We start from the raw sequence: 20,315 nt of genomic DNA on the forward strand, positions 1-20,315 counted from the left end.
ACCACGTTGTGAAACCAGATTGTAATTGTCTGCTTTGCCCATCAATGGCGAGCCGCTTTTCCGGCTGTCGGATGTCGTGAATTTCATTGTAATACATCTGTATACCATTATAAGTCCAGCTTGCTGGAATCATCCCTCCATGCTGGATCATCCGAACACGTCGGCTTCATAACTGTACACAAGTGACATGCACTGGGCAAGCTGCACTTTGCTCTGGACATGTAGGTTTGTTTGTCTACCTTGCTTCAGGCAGCACTCAGTGCCAAGCTTCAAAGGTAGCACCACATCATTTTTAAGCCGCTTACAGACAGGTCTCTACCTACCAGACCAGCCATAAGACAGGGGTGGCTTTTCAATGGCTACAGAGCTTGCCTGGGGAAGGGGGTGAAGTGGCCTCAGGCAAGGGAAGAGGCTGCAGGGTGAAGTCTGTACTGGGGAAGGGAGGTATCCCAGTGTGTGTGTGGGGGCACAAGCTGATCTATGTAAGTGGCTTCAAGATGGTGAGGGCTGAGGAGGCTGTCTCCAGAGGAGACGAGGCCAGATGGAGAAATGAAGGTGTGTGTGAGAGTGAGTGGTGATGCCCCTTGAACTGACAGTAAGTGAGATGCCAGTGAATGTGTGATAGGCTTGAGAGGGTGAGTTTAGAGTGATGAGATGGTTGCCATACCCTGGCGGTACGGATGAGATCATTCATCCTCTTTCTGCATTGGATGGCCAATGTCTTTTGTGAAGCATTGGCACTGATCACCACTGGCATCACCTACCAAGTTGGAGTGGTGATGTTGTTGGACCTCCTGCAGTCAGACTGGGGGTAAAGGACATCATGGCTGGCCTCCACGGCATCCAAAAGGCATTCTAGGGACATGTCACTGAATTGGAACATCCCACCAATATCAGTATCATGCATTTAGAGGTCAGATATAGCAGAGTTATACACAATGTTCCATTTACTCGTCTTTAACAAAGTGCCACAGCATAACCAATGCCTCACCAACATGGCTATTTTTTATTGCCTGTAGCACTTGTCATATAGTATTTCGGAATGGAATTTGCACTTTAGTGCAGTTAAGACCATTTTTCTTATATGGTCGTATGTCCTTTTTGAACTGAATTGACACTGCCCAAACCAATTTCACATCGTACTCTTACAGAGAAGATTCATGTGAACTACTGTTTTTGATTTGAAAGTTAAAACCTCAAATAGCTTCAGTTTCTGCTAGTCAGTGGAATTCAACTCTTGATAGTTAATCAGCTATTTCTAATATAACACAGGGACAAACTATTCTCAACATGTGTATTTTTTTTCTGAATTAATCTGTTTCATCTTTCTCAGGAGGTTACTGTGGACTAATGTTACCTATCCATGATACTGATTCTTTTTGGATGGTAGTTTGGTACACATGCAGGCAACTTTTTTGAATAAATATTCTTTTTGCTCCCTATCTTAGTTTTCCTGTCTCTGGTTTAATCATAGTATCTTTTCAGCTGCATTGAAACTGCATTTCAATGAAAATCTCCCCTCAATGGCTGCAAAAAAGGATTAGATGATTTTTTTTTGTTTTTCCTCCCTGTTGACGATCTGGACTGATTCCACAGTTATGTTGATAACATTAATCAAAGAATGAGCAAGATTCCACTACTCATTTTTCATCAGCAAGATACCTCTGTTAATTCACTGTATGAGGGAAACTAAGCATGAATATTAATGCATTTCAACAACCAAGTAATTTTTTTAACTAAATAAAATAAATTAAATTCGCAAGTTAGAGTTGTTCAGATTAACAAATTAAATATAGTCTGAGAATTTACTATAGAGGGACATCTTAAGGTGTGCTCTGTTAGACATGTGCCTGTACCTTTAGCACAATAATTTTGCTGGTGACAATGAGACAAACAGAATAAATGTTTAGCCAGTGATATAGGGATTGACAAATAGCCAGAGGAAGGACTGAGAAGAAGAATTAGATTGGGTGAGTTCAAAGTTAATTCTAGTCTTCTTCTTCAGTTCTCTGCCCGAAGGTAGGTCCTTGGTTATTGTTTGCTGAACCATGCCTAAGTGCTGTGAATTTTTTACTATGGGCAGGGTGAGGAGGCAGGCCCTAAGTCTACCTCTGCTAGAATGGGGTTTGAGCCCTGTGCTTTTGGTGCTAATCTGATTCATTTGCTAGCCATCTAGCTAACTGCCCCCTCCCCCTCCCCCACCCCCACCCAAAAAAATCAGATATGGAAAGAAAGTAAAGAGAGGGCTTTAAATTGAGAGAAAAAATAGAAAGGAAGGGTACATTTTAAAAAAAGGCGGGCATGAAAATTAGCATGTACAGCCATCATGTTGGTTTGCCAGCGCCATTCTGACCGCAAGTGACTTTGCTCAGGGGAATGGAACACAGGACCTGGAAACTTACCCAATTCAGATTACTGACTAATTGATTTTGTTAACAAACTTGTCTGCTAGTCGAGGGCCAGTTTGAAACATTTGTAGAGAGAGATGCATTGATTACAAAAGGGATCAGGAACAATCCAAGTGGAAGGAGGCAGCAAAAGACAGGGAGCCAGTCATGGCTACAGCAATCAATTAGGTGGACCCAGAAAAGGGTGTATGGCTAGAGGGTCGCTCATCCATTGGCACACAGGGTGAGCAGAGTTACTGGAGCAAGTGGTCTGTCCGCCCTCAGTCAGTTGAGGGGGTCATATCCTTCAAAGGATTGTAGTCCCATCAGAGGGGGTTCCACTAAGGGTTCTGAGCGCAACTGACTGCAGGCAAGGAAACAGATGGTCATTGAACTAAGGTACTTGAAGATAGGGTCAAGCAATGATGAAGAACATCTCAGTTACAGAAGCAGATCCCCAGCTAGAGTGTGACAGAGAAGAGGAATTGTCCAGGAAGGCAACAAGCACCATACTCTCAGCATTGAGCATACTACTGAAATTGAAGCTACCTGGACATGTCAGAGAATCAGTGCTGCAGGAGACTGCATCCACCAGGCACAAGATAACTGAGACTTGACACCTTAATGAGGAAGACCTCAGAGCTTGCAGCACAAGCCATGCCCTGCCAGTAGCCAATAAAGTTACTGTCCCCTTGAACTCCTTCATCTCTGCCTCATTCTCAGAATCAGTAGTTGACCTTTGCCATATTTCTCGTGCGGCAATACACCTTTGCCTCTCCTCCTGCTGATCATGGGCTTCCATTGCAATGCAAAACAGCTGTCACAGTAATCGCTGCTCTGATTACTTTAAATCGGGCCCGCACTTGAAGAATCCTGCCTCCATTCTGCACCCACTGCCAAACCCACTATCTAGCCAATTAGCAGCTCATCTCCAGTAAGATTGTGAGTTGTGACTACTCCCCCCACCTCCCACATCACCCCCCACCCCCTTCATCACTCGGGGCTGGGTCAGGTCCTGGTAATGGTTCCAATGCAAAGTTCCTTACCCCATATGCAAAATGCTGCCCAGAAAGACAGATCATCATTGCAGGTGAGATTAGTTATAATGTTAAATTTTTAAGTTGACAGTGGCTATGGGTAGAATTTAATACCAATGCTGCCACCACATTCCCGCACCCAACCAAGGTCATTTTTGAAGTGGGGGGGGCAGCCATGTAAGTGGATGGGAAGGTACAGGATGGAGATCCTGCTGCCTTCCCAACTTCCCTCATTCACACACTGGGTGGGAAGGATGGGTGGCGTCCTTCTCACCTGGAGGCCAATAAGTAACCACTTAAGGGCCTCATCCCACCACTGCTGGGAAGGAAACTCACTATGCAGGCCAACCACACAGCAAGCCCACTCAGGTTTGCCTGCAACCTCGTAGGGGTCCCTCTTTCTCGGACACTTAGTGCTCGATCAAGGGACCTGGCTAGGGGATAGATCAATAGAGAAGCAGTGGCAGACATTTAAGAATACTCAGAATAAGGATATTCCTACAATAAAGGAAAATTCTAAAAGGAGAACCTAAGGAAGTTAGGGAAAGCATCAAACTTAAAGAAAAAGCATATAACTGTGCAAAGATGAGTGGCAGGTCAGATGATTTGTCAAAATATAAAGAACGGCAGAGAATAAAAGGTTAATCAGGAGAAAGAAATTAGAGTATGAGAGGAAGTTAGCTAGAAATGTAAAAATGGATAGCAAGAGTTTCTACAGGTGTTTAAACAGGAAAAGAGTGGGTAAAGCGAGTGTTGGCCCTAAAGCGAGTGAGAATGGGGAGTTAATAGTAGATAATAAGGAAATGGCGGCTGAAATAAATAAATATTTTGCTTCTGTCTTCGCTATAGAGGATACAAAAAAACAATCCAGTCATAGCTGTAAATTGGGAGGTGGAGGGGAAAAAGGAACTTGGTGAAATTATAATCACTAGGGAAGCAGTGCCGAGCAAACTGATGGAGCTACGGGTTGGCAAGTCTCCGGGTCCTGATGGACTTCGTCCTAGGGTCTTAAAAGAGATAGCTGATGAAGTAGTAGATGCATTAGTGTTAATTTTCCAAAAATTCCCTAGATTCTTGAAAGGTTCCAACAGACTAGAAATTAGCCAATATAACCCCTCTATTCATTAAGGGAGGGAGGCAGAAAGCAGGAAACTATAGACCAGTTAGCTTGATGTCTGTCATATGGAAGGTGTTAGAGTTGATCATTAAAAAGGTTAAAGTTGAGCACTTAGTAAAGCTCAAGGTAATCGGGAAGAGTCAGCATGGTTTTATGAAAGGGAAATCATGTTTAACCAATTTATTAGACTTTTTTGAAGGAGTAACATGTGTAGTGGATAAAGGGGAGTACTGTACTTGGATTTCCAGAAAGCATTTGATAAGGTGCTGCATCAAAGGTTATGCAGAAAATAAAAGACCTTGATGTAGTGTGTAACATATTAGCCTGGATAGAAGATTGACTGGCTGGCAGAAAACAGAGAGTATGCATAAATGGGTCTTTGTCTGATTGGCAGGGTGTGATGAATGGAGTCCCACAGGGGTCTGTGCTGGGGCCTCAACTTTTTACAATATCCATCAATGACTTAGATGAGGGGCGAGAAGGCATGGTAGCTAAATTTGCAGATGTCACAAAGATAGGTAGGAAAGTATGTTGTGAAGAAGACATAAGGAGTTTGCAGACAGCTATAGATAAATTGAGTGAGTGAGCAAAAATCTGGCAGATGGAATATAATATGGGAAAATGTGAAGTTGTTCACTTTCGCAGGAAGAATAAAAAAGCAGATTATTACTTAAATGGAGAATGACTGCAGAATTCCGAGGTACAGAGGGATCTAGGTGTTCTCATGCATGAGTCACAAACAATTATGCAGGTACAGCATGTAATCAAGAAGGCCAATGGAATGCAATCCTTTATTACAAGAGGAAATTAACATAAAAGTAAGGATGCTATGCTTCAGTTATACAGGGTATTGCTGAGGCCAAATCTCAAATCCTGTGTGCAGTTTTGGTCTCCTTGTTTAAGGAAGGATGTAAGTGCATTGGAGGTGGTTCAGAGGAGGTTAATTAGATTGACACCTGGAATAAGCAGGTTGTCTTATGAGGATAGGTTGGACAAGCTGGGTTTGTTTCCACTGGAGTTTTGAAGAGCAAGAGGTGACTTGATTGAAGTGTATAAGATCCTGAATGATCTTGACAAAGTGGATGTGGAAAGGATATTTCCTCTTGTGGATGAGTCCAGAACTAGGGGCACTGCTTTAAAATTAGCGGTTGCCCTGATAGGGCAGAAGTAAGGAGAAAGTTGCCCTCGGAACATTGAGTGACTTTAGAACTCTGCCTCAGGAGGTGGAGGAGGTGGGGGTCACTGCATATTTTTAAGGCAGAGGTAGATAAATTCTTGTTAGGAAGGGAATCAAAGGTTATAATAGGGGGTAGATGGGAATGTAGAACTCGAAACAGATCAGCCTGGCCTTATTGGATGGCAGAGCAGGCTTGAAGGCCTGAATGGCCTATTTCTGCTCCTGTTTCGTATTTTTGTATGATCAAGAAGGGGTCGGGAGGACCCACTGGAAGCCCATTGTCATGCCCAATACAAGCATGAAGATACTGCAAATTTTAAAATTATATCTTTTAAATGCACACAACAGTTTTTAAGATGATGGGCAATGCATCATGTGACTTTGGCATTATCGACTCCAGACAGAAGTAATACTCAAGTACATGCCTCATTAAAATATGAACAATCCCAACCACTTCTGCAACTCAAGTCCTTTTGTTAAGGATGAACTGTTAACAGAACAAGACTATCACAAATCAGCTAACTCATTGTCCTATGCCATGGAGCCATAGAAACTCATTGCCCTATACATGAAAGGCTTTCAGAGATAATTTGAATTGAATAGTTGACTCAGTTAAGATGACCTTGGCTTTCCTGAAAGCTCTCAATGTGTTAAAGGTGAAAGCACAGGGTGTGAAGTGAAGAAAAACAATCCACTACCCTTTTTGAAAGAAGGACTTTGAACTCTTAATTGGTCACATGACTTAAGGCAGCCATGTTTGGTGCCACTTTTTAAAATAATAACAGAAGCTGTTCAGATTAGAAACATCAGGACCATCTTCTGAAAGGCTGTCAAATCAGTTGCAAGACAAAGCAGCCAAGGTAAATCAGCTATACCTTGAAAGGGGGAGAAGGAATCTTCCCCCCAACCAGTTCCAACTTCAGGTTCACCTGAGAACTAGACTACTATAAATTCAACAACAAAAAGCATTGCAGCTTACTGAAATTTATCTGCATTTCAACACCTCCACTCCAACTAAAGTATCAATTCAATTGAGAAACTATAGGCCTGCTACAAAAGAGACTGAAAACATTACAACTTGTAATTGCATTGTTTTCTTCGTCTGTATCTCACCTTTGTGTGTATGGCAGTGTGTGTGAGATGTCACTTTAAAACCTCTGGGGGAGGTGTGTGACAATAAATGATTTTCTTTATTTTTAAAATTCACAAAGGCTTGCTGCTGGTAATTATTTAAATTGAATAGGTGACTCAATTAATATGACCTTGGCTTTCTCAAAAGCTCTCAATATGTTAACAGTGAAAACACAAGATTTTAAGAAAAACAACCCACTACCCTTTTTGGAAGAAGGACTTTGAACTTGTTGGTCACATGATTTAAGGCAGCCACGTTCGGTACCTGTTTCTTCAAAAAATAACAGCACAAGTTGTTCAGATGAGAAATATCAGGAAAGTCACCTGAAAATCTGTCAAACCAGGTGCAAGACAAAGCAGCCAAAGTAAATCAGCTATACTTTGAAAGAGAGAGAAGGAATCTGGCCCCCCAACCTCTTCTAACCACTCTAAGGGGAAGGGCACACTAACCTCATACATTTAAACACTTTTGTCACAGACAATAATAAATCACATAAATTCTGTCTGTGATGCATTTCTATCAACCCATTCTTGCCAGCACCTCCCTCCCTGGGATCCCCTTCCCATCCCAATTATCTACCTCCTAGGGTTCCAGCAACTATCTTTGGTGAAGATCTGTGTGCAGTACTGGCAGTGTGTATCATTTCCAGTGGAGTTGGTGGTACTGGAAAGCTGCTGGCCCCTGACTGACCAGCAGGACTTGGGAGTGGGAGAGTCACCCCACACTAGATGGTATGATGATTTAATGTCCTTGGTGGAGCCAGGAGTTCTGGTGACAGGATTTCTGCTGTCAGTTAGGCATTTTATTCTGTTGGGTCTCCTGGAGATCAAGTCAGCAGTGTTACCACCAGTTTTCATTTTGCAAGCCAGAACCCCTACCATCTATGTTAAATTCCACTCCATTGGTATAATAAATATCAGTCTTCAGTCTCCTCCACAAACTCTGTTCTCTATCCACTGATTACATCCCTCTCCCTAAAATTGTGTAGGGCTGAGCCAGGCTGTTTGCAATTTTGACATCTTATTTGACCCTGAAGTGTGCTTTTGGCACCTTATTTGCTCTATCACCAAGACTTTCACCTCTGTAATGTCATTAGCCCCTGCCCCTCCCTCAGGCATGACTCTATTACTCTAGATTTGAGTATTCCAGTGTTCTCCTGGACAACTTCCCGTCTCCTACCCTACATAATCTTGAGGCTTATCAAAAACTCGGCTGCCCACGTCTTAAATGCTTCGAGCACAATCCATCCATCACTCCTGTACTCACTGACCTACATTGGCTTCTTCTCCAGAAATGCTTCTCATCCTTGTTTTCAAATCTCTCCATAGCATTGACACTCCCTATCTCTTTAATCTCCTCAAGTGCTACAAGTCGCCAAGATCTCTGCATTCCTCCAATTGTGCCCTCTTACGCATTCCCAGTTTTAACCACTCCACGATTAACAGCCGTGTCTTCAGACGACTAGGTTCTCAGCTCTGGAATTCCCTCCCTAAGTCTCTCTAACTCTCTCTCGTCCTTTCAGAAAATTATAAAATAACAACACAGAAAGAGGCCATTTGGCCATGGAGTCTGCACTGGCTCTTTCGAAGAGCTCGGCTGGCCACATTGGCATCAGGTGTCATGGCGCGCCGGGGGCACAATTCAATGTGGGGGGGCAGAAATTGGTTTCATGCCGGTGCGAAGGCACAGCGGGATTATCCGATGGTGTCCGTCATGGTGAAACGCGAATTCCGCTGGAAGCCATCATGAACCCAATTTGCATCCTGGTAATGAGATGCAAAGTAAGGCCCGACTGGAATTGTCCACCACCCCAGATTTTCTATTACTCCAGTGGGAACACACGCTGGACCAGAACACATCTGGACAAATGTGACATGCAGAAGTTGGGACTTACTGTTAGGGCCTTGCTCAGATCGTGGACATCCAAGGAGATGATGATGCTGGAACCCTACAGCTACTGGACCCTGGAAAAATATCCTGGAGTATATCGCATGCTGGGTGGATTCTCATGGACATGTCTCCACTCAAGTAGCTCACGAAGGGTGGGAGGTCTCCGTTGATGCTTCGGGTCTGCTTCGGAACATCACAGTCTTGATCATGGGCTGTTACGGATGATCGGTAAGGGAACAGGAGAGGAAGGTATACTAGGATGGGGGGGTGGGAGTGGAAAGTTAGGTTTGACTGGGGAGAAAGGTACTGGGGATTGAGGTTGGAAGGGGGATTGAAGGTTTTGGGGGGTTTGGTTGGGGGGGGCAGGAAGAAGGTGCCTATGGGGGTGATGTTGGGAATGGGGGAAACGGTGTCAGGGGGGTGAGATTGGGGGACGAAGAAGGAGTACAAGGGGAGGAGGGTTTAATGGGGAGCATGTGGCAAGTGGAGAGGTAGGTGTAAGGGGGGAGGAAGGTGTAAAGGTGGGAGTTCAGTGGGGGGAAGGACTCTGGGAGGAAGGTGTCCAGGGAGGAGTGAGTGATGGGGGGAATGTCCAGGTGAATGTGCAAGGCAGGTGTCCATGGAGTCAATGGCTGCCTCCTGGGGAGCAAACTAAGGGTGGGTGTGGTAGGAGGGGATGGTAAGTTTGAGAAGATGTAGAGGGAGGCAGTAGGGTGGAAGGTTGAGGGTGCATCAGTAGCGGTAGAAGGGATGGCGAAGGTGGTTAGTGGGGACTCAGACCCTGGGAAGGAGGCCAGGTATATCAATGTGGATGGGGGTGGGAATCTCAGGAAGGTAGTGAACACGTGTTCACGTTGACATCCTGAAAAGACAAGCATTCTGGTTGGTAGGCGTTAGTGGGGAGGTGGAAGGTGATGCCAGGGGAATCGAAAGTGATGGGAGAAAGGACATAGCTGACTGGGGGGATAGAATGGGAGAGCTGACAATAAACTTGACAACTACCATTTCGAAGAAATCGAAGGTGAGTGGAATCTCATGTTGAACAGGCACAGGTGCTGCATGGGAGTGCAATTAGTGGGTAGGCTGAGATGCAGGTCAGCTCAGATGGACAACTGAATGAGAACCCCAGCAGCTGGAATCAAAATGCTCTGGGCAGTGAGGTGAGTGTGATGGATGAAGGCTCTGCATGCATGGGAGAGTGCTTGCTCGAGGCACCAAAAGGCCCTGCCACGCATGCACTTCTCCCTCCAGAATCACTTGTGGTCCTGCTGCATGCAGCTGAACTGCCAATGGCTTGAGGGGATGCAGCGAGAGGACTCATGAAACCTGTCAATGAATCTGAAAGACAACATTACACATTATTCAGTGAAAGTGAATATATTTTCAGGTTATTAAATTACAAAATGTGTTCATCCATGCAACTAGTTGTGATCAGAATTTCCTAACTTTTCTAGGCCTACCACTTCTTCTAGATGCTGCCCTGATATCTGCAGCAGGGGTGGAGACAGCCTGTGCAATGGTTGGCCCTGTTGCCTCTGATTACTTTGGCACATGTCCTCTGGAGAGCCGAGGCCTTGAGAGCCCCACCTTGCTTTGGCTGTCCTCCTGTGGGCCCGCTGCTCTCTCTGTGGTGACAGAGTATGAGGTTGAGGAGGGTCACAAGCAAAAGGCCCTCAGAGGGAGCAGACAGCCTCTGAGATTCCTGAGTGGATGAGCCAGGGGTGTCCAGCTTCCGCTCCTCCTCCCTTCAGGTGCCGAGGGCCCTGGCCTGACTTCTTGAGGGGAAGAAGCACCTGGAGGGATGTTGAGGTTCCCTGTTTCCCTTTTGTTTTGCCACTGCAGCAACTTACCCATGGCTACCATGATGGAGTGGAGGTCGGCTTGCTTCTCCGCATTCTACAGGATCAAGGTGTCCATGGCATCGGCCATCCTCCCCATGGAGACCTCCATATGTGCACCTGTGGACACCGTTTCATCGGAGAGCAAGCAGAAGCACTCCTCTGACTCATGTACACTCTGTCGAGGGCTACCAACAGCTCTGTGCCAAGATCCCTGCCTTCTGCTGACTCTCCACAATGAGTTGGAAGGCCAAATCCAGAGGCTTGTTATCTGACTCAGACCTCACAGGTGCCTCTTCTCCAGCAGTCCTCCTAGTGCCGAGGAGCTTGACTGAACCTGCCTCCTCATGCTGTGGATATGTGTGCGTGCGGTGACCACTGGATTGCGAACCCAAGCCTGTTCTATATCTGGGTCCCATCAAGGTGTGTGTCTTTGCTCTGGTGGTGAGTGTGGGTGAGTGCTGTGATGGGTCTCCAATTAGGGTGTCATCAGGTTCTTCTTCCAAGGTGTCTTCGGGCTTGAGTTGAGGTCCTGGCTTGTGGACCCCCTCGGCTGCTTCCCAAATGTGCCTGAGAAAGCAAGGAGAAATAATTGAAGCATGGGGGCAGGGGGCTGCGGAATAGGGGAACTCACTTACAACATGATTGTCTGATGGATATTGCACTTTTGGATCATCATTTGGTTGAGCACCGCCAACCTTCTGATCAGCATAGGAATGGTCCAGATTGTCGCCAGCTAGCTGGATGACTCTATTTTCAAAGTCTGTCAGGATCTTGATGTCGGGCATTCCTCCAACAGTCTGTGACCTCTCCTGTTTGTTGTGTGCCAACTTGTCCTGCATGAATAAGGATGGAGAGAGTGTAAGCAGGACGCCCACCAGGCCAGAGGAGAAAGATGCCTGGCATGTGTGGGTGGTGAGTGGTGCCATGGAAAGGATGAGGACACAATCCGCGGGGCACATGAAGGTATGCAAGAGAGAGTGAATGGTGATCTTACTTGAATTGGCAGTGAGTGAGATCCCTGTGGATGTGTAATGGGTTTGTGAGTGTGTGAGTTAAAAGTGATGAGAAGAGTTACTTACCCTGGCGGAAGAGGAGATCATTCATCCTGTTTCAGCACTGGGTGGCTGTCCTCTTTTGTAGGGCATTGTTGCTGACCACCACTGCCACCGCTTTCCATCTGGATTGGTGACCTTGCTAGTTGGTCTTCACCAAGAGTGGGGGTAGAGGACTTCACGGTGGACCTCCACTGCATCCAGTGGGCACCCGAAAGAGGCAATGCTAAATTTGGTGGGCAGCATGTTTCCCTTTAACACCCATGAATTTTCAGCAGCTTCCAATCCCTTAGAGAGCACTCGTGCTGCGCAGGGCCACCCTTTAAATATTGTGCCCGGATTACTGAAGGCTTGAGGTGACAGCGGGGCAGGCAAATCAGAGTTCACCCCATCAACAATACAGCGTGTTTCCCGGGAATGCATTATTAATGAAGTGGGATGCACCGGGAATAGGTAACTATGAAGCGAAAACCCGCCATTGTGGCCGGCGGGTAAAACATCGTTTTTTCCCTCCTGCTACCACATTTAGTGCAAATCTGGGACGTTTCTGTCCCTAGTCTCACTTCTTGCTCTTTACCACCAAATCCTTGAAATTTTCACTCCTTCAAGTATTTATCCATTTCCATTTTGAAGGTTACAAATGAATCTGTATCAATTATTTTTAAGGCACCACTTAAAATCTACTTCTTTACCAAGCTTTTGATTTCATGTTCTATTTTTTCATATGCACCTCAATGTCAAATTTTGTTTGATAAAGCTCTAATGAAACACATTGGAATGTTTTACGATGTTAAAGGCACTTTATTAATGTAAATTCTTGTTGTAAATGGAAGCAGATTCAAGCATTTCACAACTCATTTTTAAAAAAATTCATACAAAATGGAAGCTATTTTGTTAGGGTAAAGAGAGAACTTTGCTGGGTCACCAGAGAAAGTGAAATACTGTCCATCAGAGTGCTATAAATTCTGAACCTCCTCCTACCTAATACTGCCCAGCACTAAGAACTGAAGTACAAATGCCTTGATTAGAGAAGTGAAAAAAATCCTTCTCTCTTCAGCCTGTTTTGTTAAGTAGTATACCTTGGACACTGAACAAAGATGCTCTTTAGGAAATTTATTTTCATATTTTATTTCAAATTATTAATCTGACTTTTCTTTCTTGTTAGAACAACTTGACAGAGTTGAAATCTTTTGGCTCCCCACCAGATGCTGTAGTTCTTGTGGCTGCTGCTGTAATGATCCTTTTAGCGCCAAGTGGAAAAATCCCAAAGGACAAGAGCTGGAAAGCTGCCAAAATTATGATGGGTAAAGTGGATGCATTTTTAGATTCACTAATAAACTATGACAAGGAACACATCCCTGACTCTTCTTTGAAAGCTTTCCGGTATGTCAAATAATTTTTTTAAGTCTTCCATTGCTTTGAATGTTATACTGCTTTTTCATGACATCACAATCATATTACTGTTCTTTAAAACAGAATTTATTAAATGTTAAGTTGTGGCTGGTAGGAATGCAATTATGTTTTGATACATTTAACCCTGAATTTTCGCTCCCAGATCGGGAGCAATGAGTCGCAACAATTCCCAGCTCCACAAACCTGACCAGGGAGAAAGATGGCCCCGAAGTTCGGATTTTCAGTCCAGATTGCTGGGGGTTGGCGGGGGGGTGGGGGGGGGGGAATGGGTGAAAACGGGAGCTGTGGCCACCACCCCCAGAAAGAGTTTGGAGGCTGTCAGGTGTGAAAGATGGTTGGACGAAAGACCAGCGTCCATGATCCAGCATTTTGTTGAAACTATGAGAAAAAAAAACAGCCCTCACCTTTCACACCCCCTCACCCCCACACACTCCTCATGCCCTATCCATGCCAACCCATGCTACCTCATGCCCCCCCACCCACCACCCATGGCCCCTCATATTCTCTATACCAACCTATTATTGTAGAATGACTGAAATCTTATACACACAAGGAGACAGAGATTCTAGATATTTTCCCTTTTCAAGCTAGGAGCTATTCTGCTGCACTGCTCTCACACAAACCCTGGTCACCTGGTCAGGAGCCAATTAAAACAGTTGCCAAGCAGTTTCTTATTAGACCAGACTCCTCCTTGGCATCATCCTGTCTTTCATGGCACACGCTGTTCCAGGACAGCAATGTTGTATATACCCCTCACATTGTTCCAGTAGTCATGTCCTTCAAACTGCAGCCATTGTAATTTTAATCCACAGTCCAACGGAAATAAAAAGATATGTTCTTTACATGCCTCCACCCTCAAAAGAGATGAAACACCATTTCAAAATGCATTTCATCACTAGGTATTTGACACATGTATAACAAAACACAAGACTTACTTCCATTCATCCTTCCTCCTCCCTTTACAATCTTATACAATCTCCAGCATTTCTTAATCCTTAAACTTATTTCAGTATTTTACACCTGGGCCAATGCATCCACGATCACATTACCTTTGCCGGCAATGTGAACAATCTTTACGTTGAATGGTTGAAACAATAGACTCCATCTAAACAGTCTCACTTTCCAAGTTTTAAACTTTTCGATATACACCAGAGAATTATGGTCAATGTAGATTAGTGTTTCTTTGTTATTGTGTTGGACATAAGCTTCAAAATGTTGAAGAGACAACAGTGTTAGAGGTTCTTTCCTACTGTGGAGTACATCCTCTAATATTGATTTAGTTTCTTGGAAAATTACCCCACCGGCATCTCTTTCCCTAATTTATCATCTTGTAATAGGACTGCATGTACTCCCAAGTCACTAGCATCAATTGCCATTTTAAAAGGTTTGGCAAAGTCAGGGGTGGCCACACTGGTTATTAAGATTGCCTTCAGTTTTTCAAAAACTGCTTGGCATTCTACTGACCATACCACTTTTGCCTGTTTTTTTAGCAAATTGGTGTGAGGTACAGCTATTATGCTGAAGTTAGGCACAAACTTCCAATAAAACCCATACATTTCCAAAAACCTCATGATTTCTCATTTAGTTTTAAGAGTGGGGAGTTCTATTAGAGCGTTCACTTTTGTTCTTCTTAGCACCACTTGCCCTTGTCCTACGATGTGACCTAAGTAAGTTACTCTTGCTTTTGCAAATTTGCTTTTGGCCAGATTTATGAGTAAGCCATCTAACTTCAATTGCTTAAATAGGTCCTCTAATTGCTTTACATGTTCTTCCTATGTGTTACTATATGTTATGACATCGTCTAAATAAGCCACAGAGTTATGTACTTCAACTATGGCTTGATTTATAAGTCTCTGGAATGTAGCTGAAATGTTTTTACACCCAAATAGCATGACTTGACATTGATGCAATCCACTTGGTGTAACGAAGGCTTTATCCCTTGATATTAATGGCACTTTCCATACCCCTTCAATAGATCAATTTTAGAAAGAAATGAGGCACTGCCAACCCTATTGATGCAATCTTCTAACCGAGGAATTGGGTTTGAATCTGTCCTCTTTACTGCATTCACTTTCCGGCAGTCTATACAAAATCTAGTTGATCCATCCAACTTAGGAACCAGCACTAGCAGTGAACTCCAGCTGCTTTGGCTGGGCTCAATCAATTGATTTTCCAGCATATATTGGATCTCTGTTTCTACCTGAGCTTGTTTCTCTGGACTCAGCTGATAAGGATGTTGTTTTATCAGCACTGAGTCTCCTACGTTCACATCATGTCTAGCTAACGTAATACATCCAGATGTATCCCTACAACTTTTCTTATACTTCCTAAGTAACCTTATTAGATATTCCCGTGGTCCTTCCTCTAAACATGAGAACACAGTGTCTAAGTGTCCCAGTATTTTTGCATTGGCTAGTCAAATTGTAGGAGGTTCATTCTGTGCACTGTCTCCTTCTCCCTCTACCTTACTCTCACTGTCTCTGTCATCCTCCATTACTCCTACCACCTGACATACTTGCTCTTTCCTGTCATCTTCCCTACGATGATATTGCTTCAGCATGTTTATGTAACATAATCATTTCTTCTTCCTATGCTCAGGAGTATCTATCAGATAAGTCACTTCACTAACTCTCCAACTACCTTGTAGGGGCTACCGAATTTTGCTTTCAGGAGTTCACCCTGCATTGGCAATAATACCAATACTTCATCTCCTGCTTGGAACATTCTAGTTGTAGCATTTTTGTCTGCCCATTCTTTCATTTTTGCTTGTGAAATTTTCACATGCTCCTGTGGGTCTTTCTAGAAACATGGACACGTATGCAACATGGAGGATTCATCTTTCTGTTTTAGGAACTTTTCCTTAATCACTTTTAATGGACGTCTTATTCCATGACCACAGATCAATTCAAATGGACTAAATCTAGTAGATTCATTTGGAGAATCTCTGGTAACAAATAGTAAGAAATCTAATCCTTTGTCCCAATCCTTTCATGGTTATTCATGGCAATAGGTCTTAATTATGGTTTTGAGAGTCTGATGGTATCTTTCTAAAGCTCCCTTTGTCTGTGGATTGTAGGCGGTAGACTTTAGTTGTTTGACATCCAAACTGCTGATTATGTCCTGAAAAATTTTAGACAAGAAGTTAGAACCTTGGTCAGATTGTATTTCAATTGGTAGGCCATAACAAGTGAAAAACTGAGTTAACTTTTCCACTACCACCTTAGCCTTAAAGGAATAGCTTCTGGAAATCGAGTTGTTATCGATGACTATAAGGATATACTGATATCCTGCTTTCATTTTGGGTAATTGTTCTACACAACAGGACCATCCTGTCTTTCATGGCACACTCTGTTCCACGACATCAACATTGTACATATCCCTCACACTATTCCAGTAGACATGCCTTTCAAACTGCAGCCATTGTAATTTTAATGCACAGTCCATCAGAAATAAAAAGATATGTTCTTTACAACCCTTGTTCAAAAAAATATGTAAAGATAAGCCGTCATTTTACACGTCGGCGAGCAGGCCCCGCCCCCGCTCGCCAACAAGAAAATGCTGCCCGTGGATACAAAATTGGCTGAATGACAGGAAATAGAGTGTAAAGACAAAGGCCAGTTAGTTTAACTTTGGTGGTGGGGAAACTTATAGAAACAATAATGTTGGATAAAATTAATAGACATGGACAAATGCAAGTTAACTAAGGAAGGCCAGCATGAATTTGTTAGGGGAAAATAGTGTTTAAATAACTTACTGCAGCTTTCTGGAAGAAGTAACAGAGAGGGTTGATGAGGCAATGCCGGTGATGTGGTGTGCATTGACTTCCAAAAGACATTTGGTGGAGTGCTGCACAACAAATTTGTGAGCAAATATATAGCTCCAGGAATAAATGGGATAATAGCAACATGGGCCAGAAATTTCCCCCCATCAGGGGGGATTGTGCAGGGGCGGGCGCGAACCCAATCGGCACCCCCGATCGGGTCCACGTTGCCATTTTACGTGAGTGGGCCAATTAAGGCCTGCCCATTGTGACACACACCCAGAAGCGCTGAGCGCTCCCTGTGCGGCTGGGGGAGGATTCCCTGAGTGGTTCCCTGTGCTCTTTCGCGTGCTCCCTGAGGCAGATTTGTTTCAGTGTTAAACTTTTAAATAAAGGTTTTTAAACCTTTTAAAACATGCCCCCTCATGTGACACTATAACACGAGCTGGGACATATCAAAGAATAAATGTATAAATTTTTATTAGATTTTAAAACACTTCATGAAACCTCATCCTGTCCATGGATGAGGTTTCATGAAAAATGCGAAGGCCACCTGGGCTCTTTGCCTGCCCGCCAACCTTAAGGTTGGACGGGCAGCTCATTGAGTTAATTAGGTATTAAATGACCTTAATAGGAAAATCGGTGACATCAGGATGCCCGCCCGACGTCACCGCACGTCATTTTATGCGTCAGCTAGCAGGCCCCGCCCCCCCGCTCGCCGACAGGAAAATGCTGCCCATGGATACAAATTTGGCTGAGTGACAGGAAACAGAGAGTAAATGAATGTTTTTCGGGCTAGAGGAAGTTTTGTAGCGAAGTTCCCCACATGGGTCAGTGTTGGGATCCTTCCTCTTCCTGATATATATAATAACCTAGACCTTGGTGTACAAGGCACAATTTCAGAATTTGCACATGATACAAAACTTGGAATCATTGTGAACTGTGAGGAGGATAGTGTGGAACTTCAAAAGGACAAAGACAGGTTGGTGGAATTGGTGGACAAGTGGCGGATGAATTTCATTGCAGAGAAATGTGAAGTGATTCATTTTGGTGGGAAGAACACGGAGATACAATTTAAAATAGAGGGTACAAATATAAAGGGGGTGCAGGAGCAGAGAGACCTAGGTGTATGTGTGCATAAGTCATTAAAGGTGGCAGGACAGAGTGGTTAATAAAGCTTACTGTATTCTAAGCTTTATTAATGGTCGCATAGAGTAGTAGAGCAAGGAGGTTATGCTGAGCTTGCATAGGACATTAGTTCAGCCCCAGCTGGAGTATTGTGTACAGTTCTGGGTGCCACAGTTCAGGAAAGATGTAAAGGCATTTGAGAGAGTGCAAAAAAAATCATGAGAATGGTTCCAGGGATGAGGAGCTTCAGTTATGAAGATAGATTGGAGAAGTTGGAACTATTTTACTTGGAGAAAAGAAGGCTGAGAGGAGATTTGATAGAAGCATTCAAAATCATGAGGGGTTTGAAAAAAATGGATGGGAAGAAACTGTTCCCACTCATGAAAGGTTAGAGAACAAGGGGGCACAGATTCAAAGTAATTGGCAAAAAGAAGCAAAGGTGACGTGAGGAAAATCTTTTTCATGTAGCGAGTGGTTAAGGTCAGGAATGCACTGTTGGGGGGGTGTGGTGGAGACAGGTTAAATTGAGGCATTCAAAAGAGAATTAAACTGTTATCTGAAAAGGAAGAATGTGCAGACGGGGAAGTGGTACTGGGTGAATTGTTCATTCAGAGAGCCATTGAAAACATGATGGGCCAAATGACCTCCTGCACTATAACAACTCTGTGAGTGCAATGAGTGGAATACCTGCGACCAACTGACTCCTAGGCAGATAGACATTAGGGGCAGGATTTTGTCTATAGCATGTTATTTCTGATGTTGTAACCGGAACTGAGTGTCACTTCTGCTTTGTCTCTTTTTGTCTTTTCCCACATGATTGCAATTAAAATTCTAAATGCCAGTGGCGTGCATACAAAACACATGTGATCTAGCAATGGGGGAAACGTTTAATTGATGAACCCTGCCATCAGCTGACAATAGTATATTTACATGCAGCCTATTAAAAAACCTCCTATTTAAATAAGGAGGTTGTGATCACTGCCAGGATGCTCCAGTGCTTGAGTGGAACATTGTATCAAGAGATGTCCTATCGCAGAAGCCAACCAGCCCCACTCTTCAAAAAATGCCTCCTTGCAGGTGCTCCTCCAAGCCATCAGGGAAAGGCTCTTTGAAGATGGTATAAGAAAGAGCTCCTTCAAGGCCAAGGCAGCCTGGATGAGGTGGCAGAGGAGCTGAGCCACCATGGAGTGACCAGCGGATCTGGGTCTAGGGCAGAAAATGGGTGAACAACCTGCTCTGATCTGCAAGGGCAAATGCCAGTGTCACATCTTCAGCAGGAGTCTCTTGTGGGGTCATCAGTAATGTAAATGTGTGAGTTGACAGCTATGTCAGAAGCATACTCAGCCTTAGTGCCACATGGCAATTAAAGCCAAAACATCTCCAAGTCGGCCTTTTGTGTCTACCTGGATGCAATGGTTGAATGACAGAATCTTATGTGAGATGGTGATGCATGTAGACAAGAGGGCTAGGTGTCACTTGACATGTCACTATCTCTGCACTTTGTCATGCAGGACAAGCAGACACAATATGTGAGAGAGTAGAAGCACAGGAGAAGGAATGCTCAGAGTTCTCACACCAGCTGAGGAAGAGGCAATGGCAATCACTGGATAGGAGGGATCGCAATCGGCAGATGGCGAGGCTGGACCAGCCAGGCATAACGAGGACAAGGCAACCATCCTGGTATGGCAAATGAGCACAAAGATACATGCAGTGAAATGTGAAGTGCTCAAATTATGATGATTTCTAATGTGATTGTTTTTGTTTTCCAATACAGGTCATCATCATCCAAGAAACAGGCCACAGCCACACCAGGAACTTGAAGACTCCACCTCTGGGGATGAAGCAGCCTGTGCCCCAGAGGGAGCACTGTCATCAGCCTTATCGTCTAAACCCACCAGCTCAGTTACACCCACACGGTCCGTGTAGGGTTTGCCTGTAGATTCAGGAGCACAATCTGGTGAACACATCACAGACACATCCCAACAGCTAAGGGAGGATGTGATAGCCGGATCCCCAGACCCCAGAAAACTACTGAGGACCAGGCCCCTGCTGAATCTCATGCTGATGATGAGCCTTTGGTTGCAGGCACAAGACATGCAGAAAATGTTAGGGGAAAATATGGTATAGATGCCAGGGATTATGCGCAGCTATGGGTGGAAAATTGAGGAGCCCATGCTATCGACGAGTTCTGCCATTTCCCAGGCATTCAAACATATGGCTGCATCGATGGACAAGATGGTGACCGGTATGGAGAGCCAAGTCAAACATTTGATCCATATGCGCTCTGACCTGTGTTCCATCGCTCTGGCCGTGGGCCTGGTGCAGCAGTGGGTAGGCGAGAGGGTTTTCTTATGAGAAAATGTTGGACAGGCTTGGAACTG

General features: G+C 44.3%; 1 protein-coding gene across 1 annotated transcript in view; it reads left to right on the forward strand.

Moving 5' to 3' along the window:
* The window catches only part of LOC121293673 (dynein heavy chain 17, axonemal-like), a 729,083-nt gene that overhangs the window by 558,263 nt on the left and 150,505 nt on the right, over window positions 1-20,315 (forward strand). Inside the window, exon 59 of the mRNA XM_041216840.1 lies at window positions 12,799-13,016. Coding sequence (XP_041072774.1) covers window positions 12,799-13,016 — 218 coding nt within the window. The remainder of the gene's footprint in view (window positions 1-12,798; window positions 13,017-20,315) is intronic.

Source organism: Carcharodon carcharias, chromosome 22, assembly GCF_017639515.1.
Source record: "Carcharodon carcharias isolate sCarCar2 chromosome 22, sCarCar2.pri, whole genome shotgun sequence".
Classification (NCBI taxonomy): Eukaryota; Metazoa; Chordata; class Chondrichthyes; order Lamniformes; family Lamnidae; genus Carcharodon; species Carcharodon carcharias.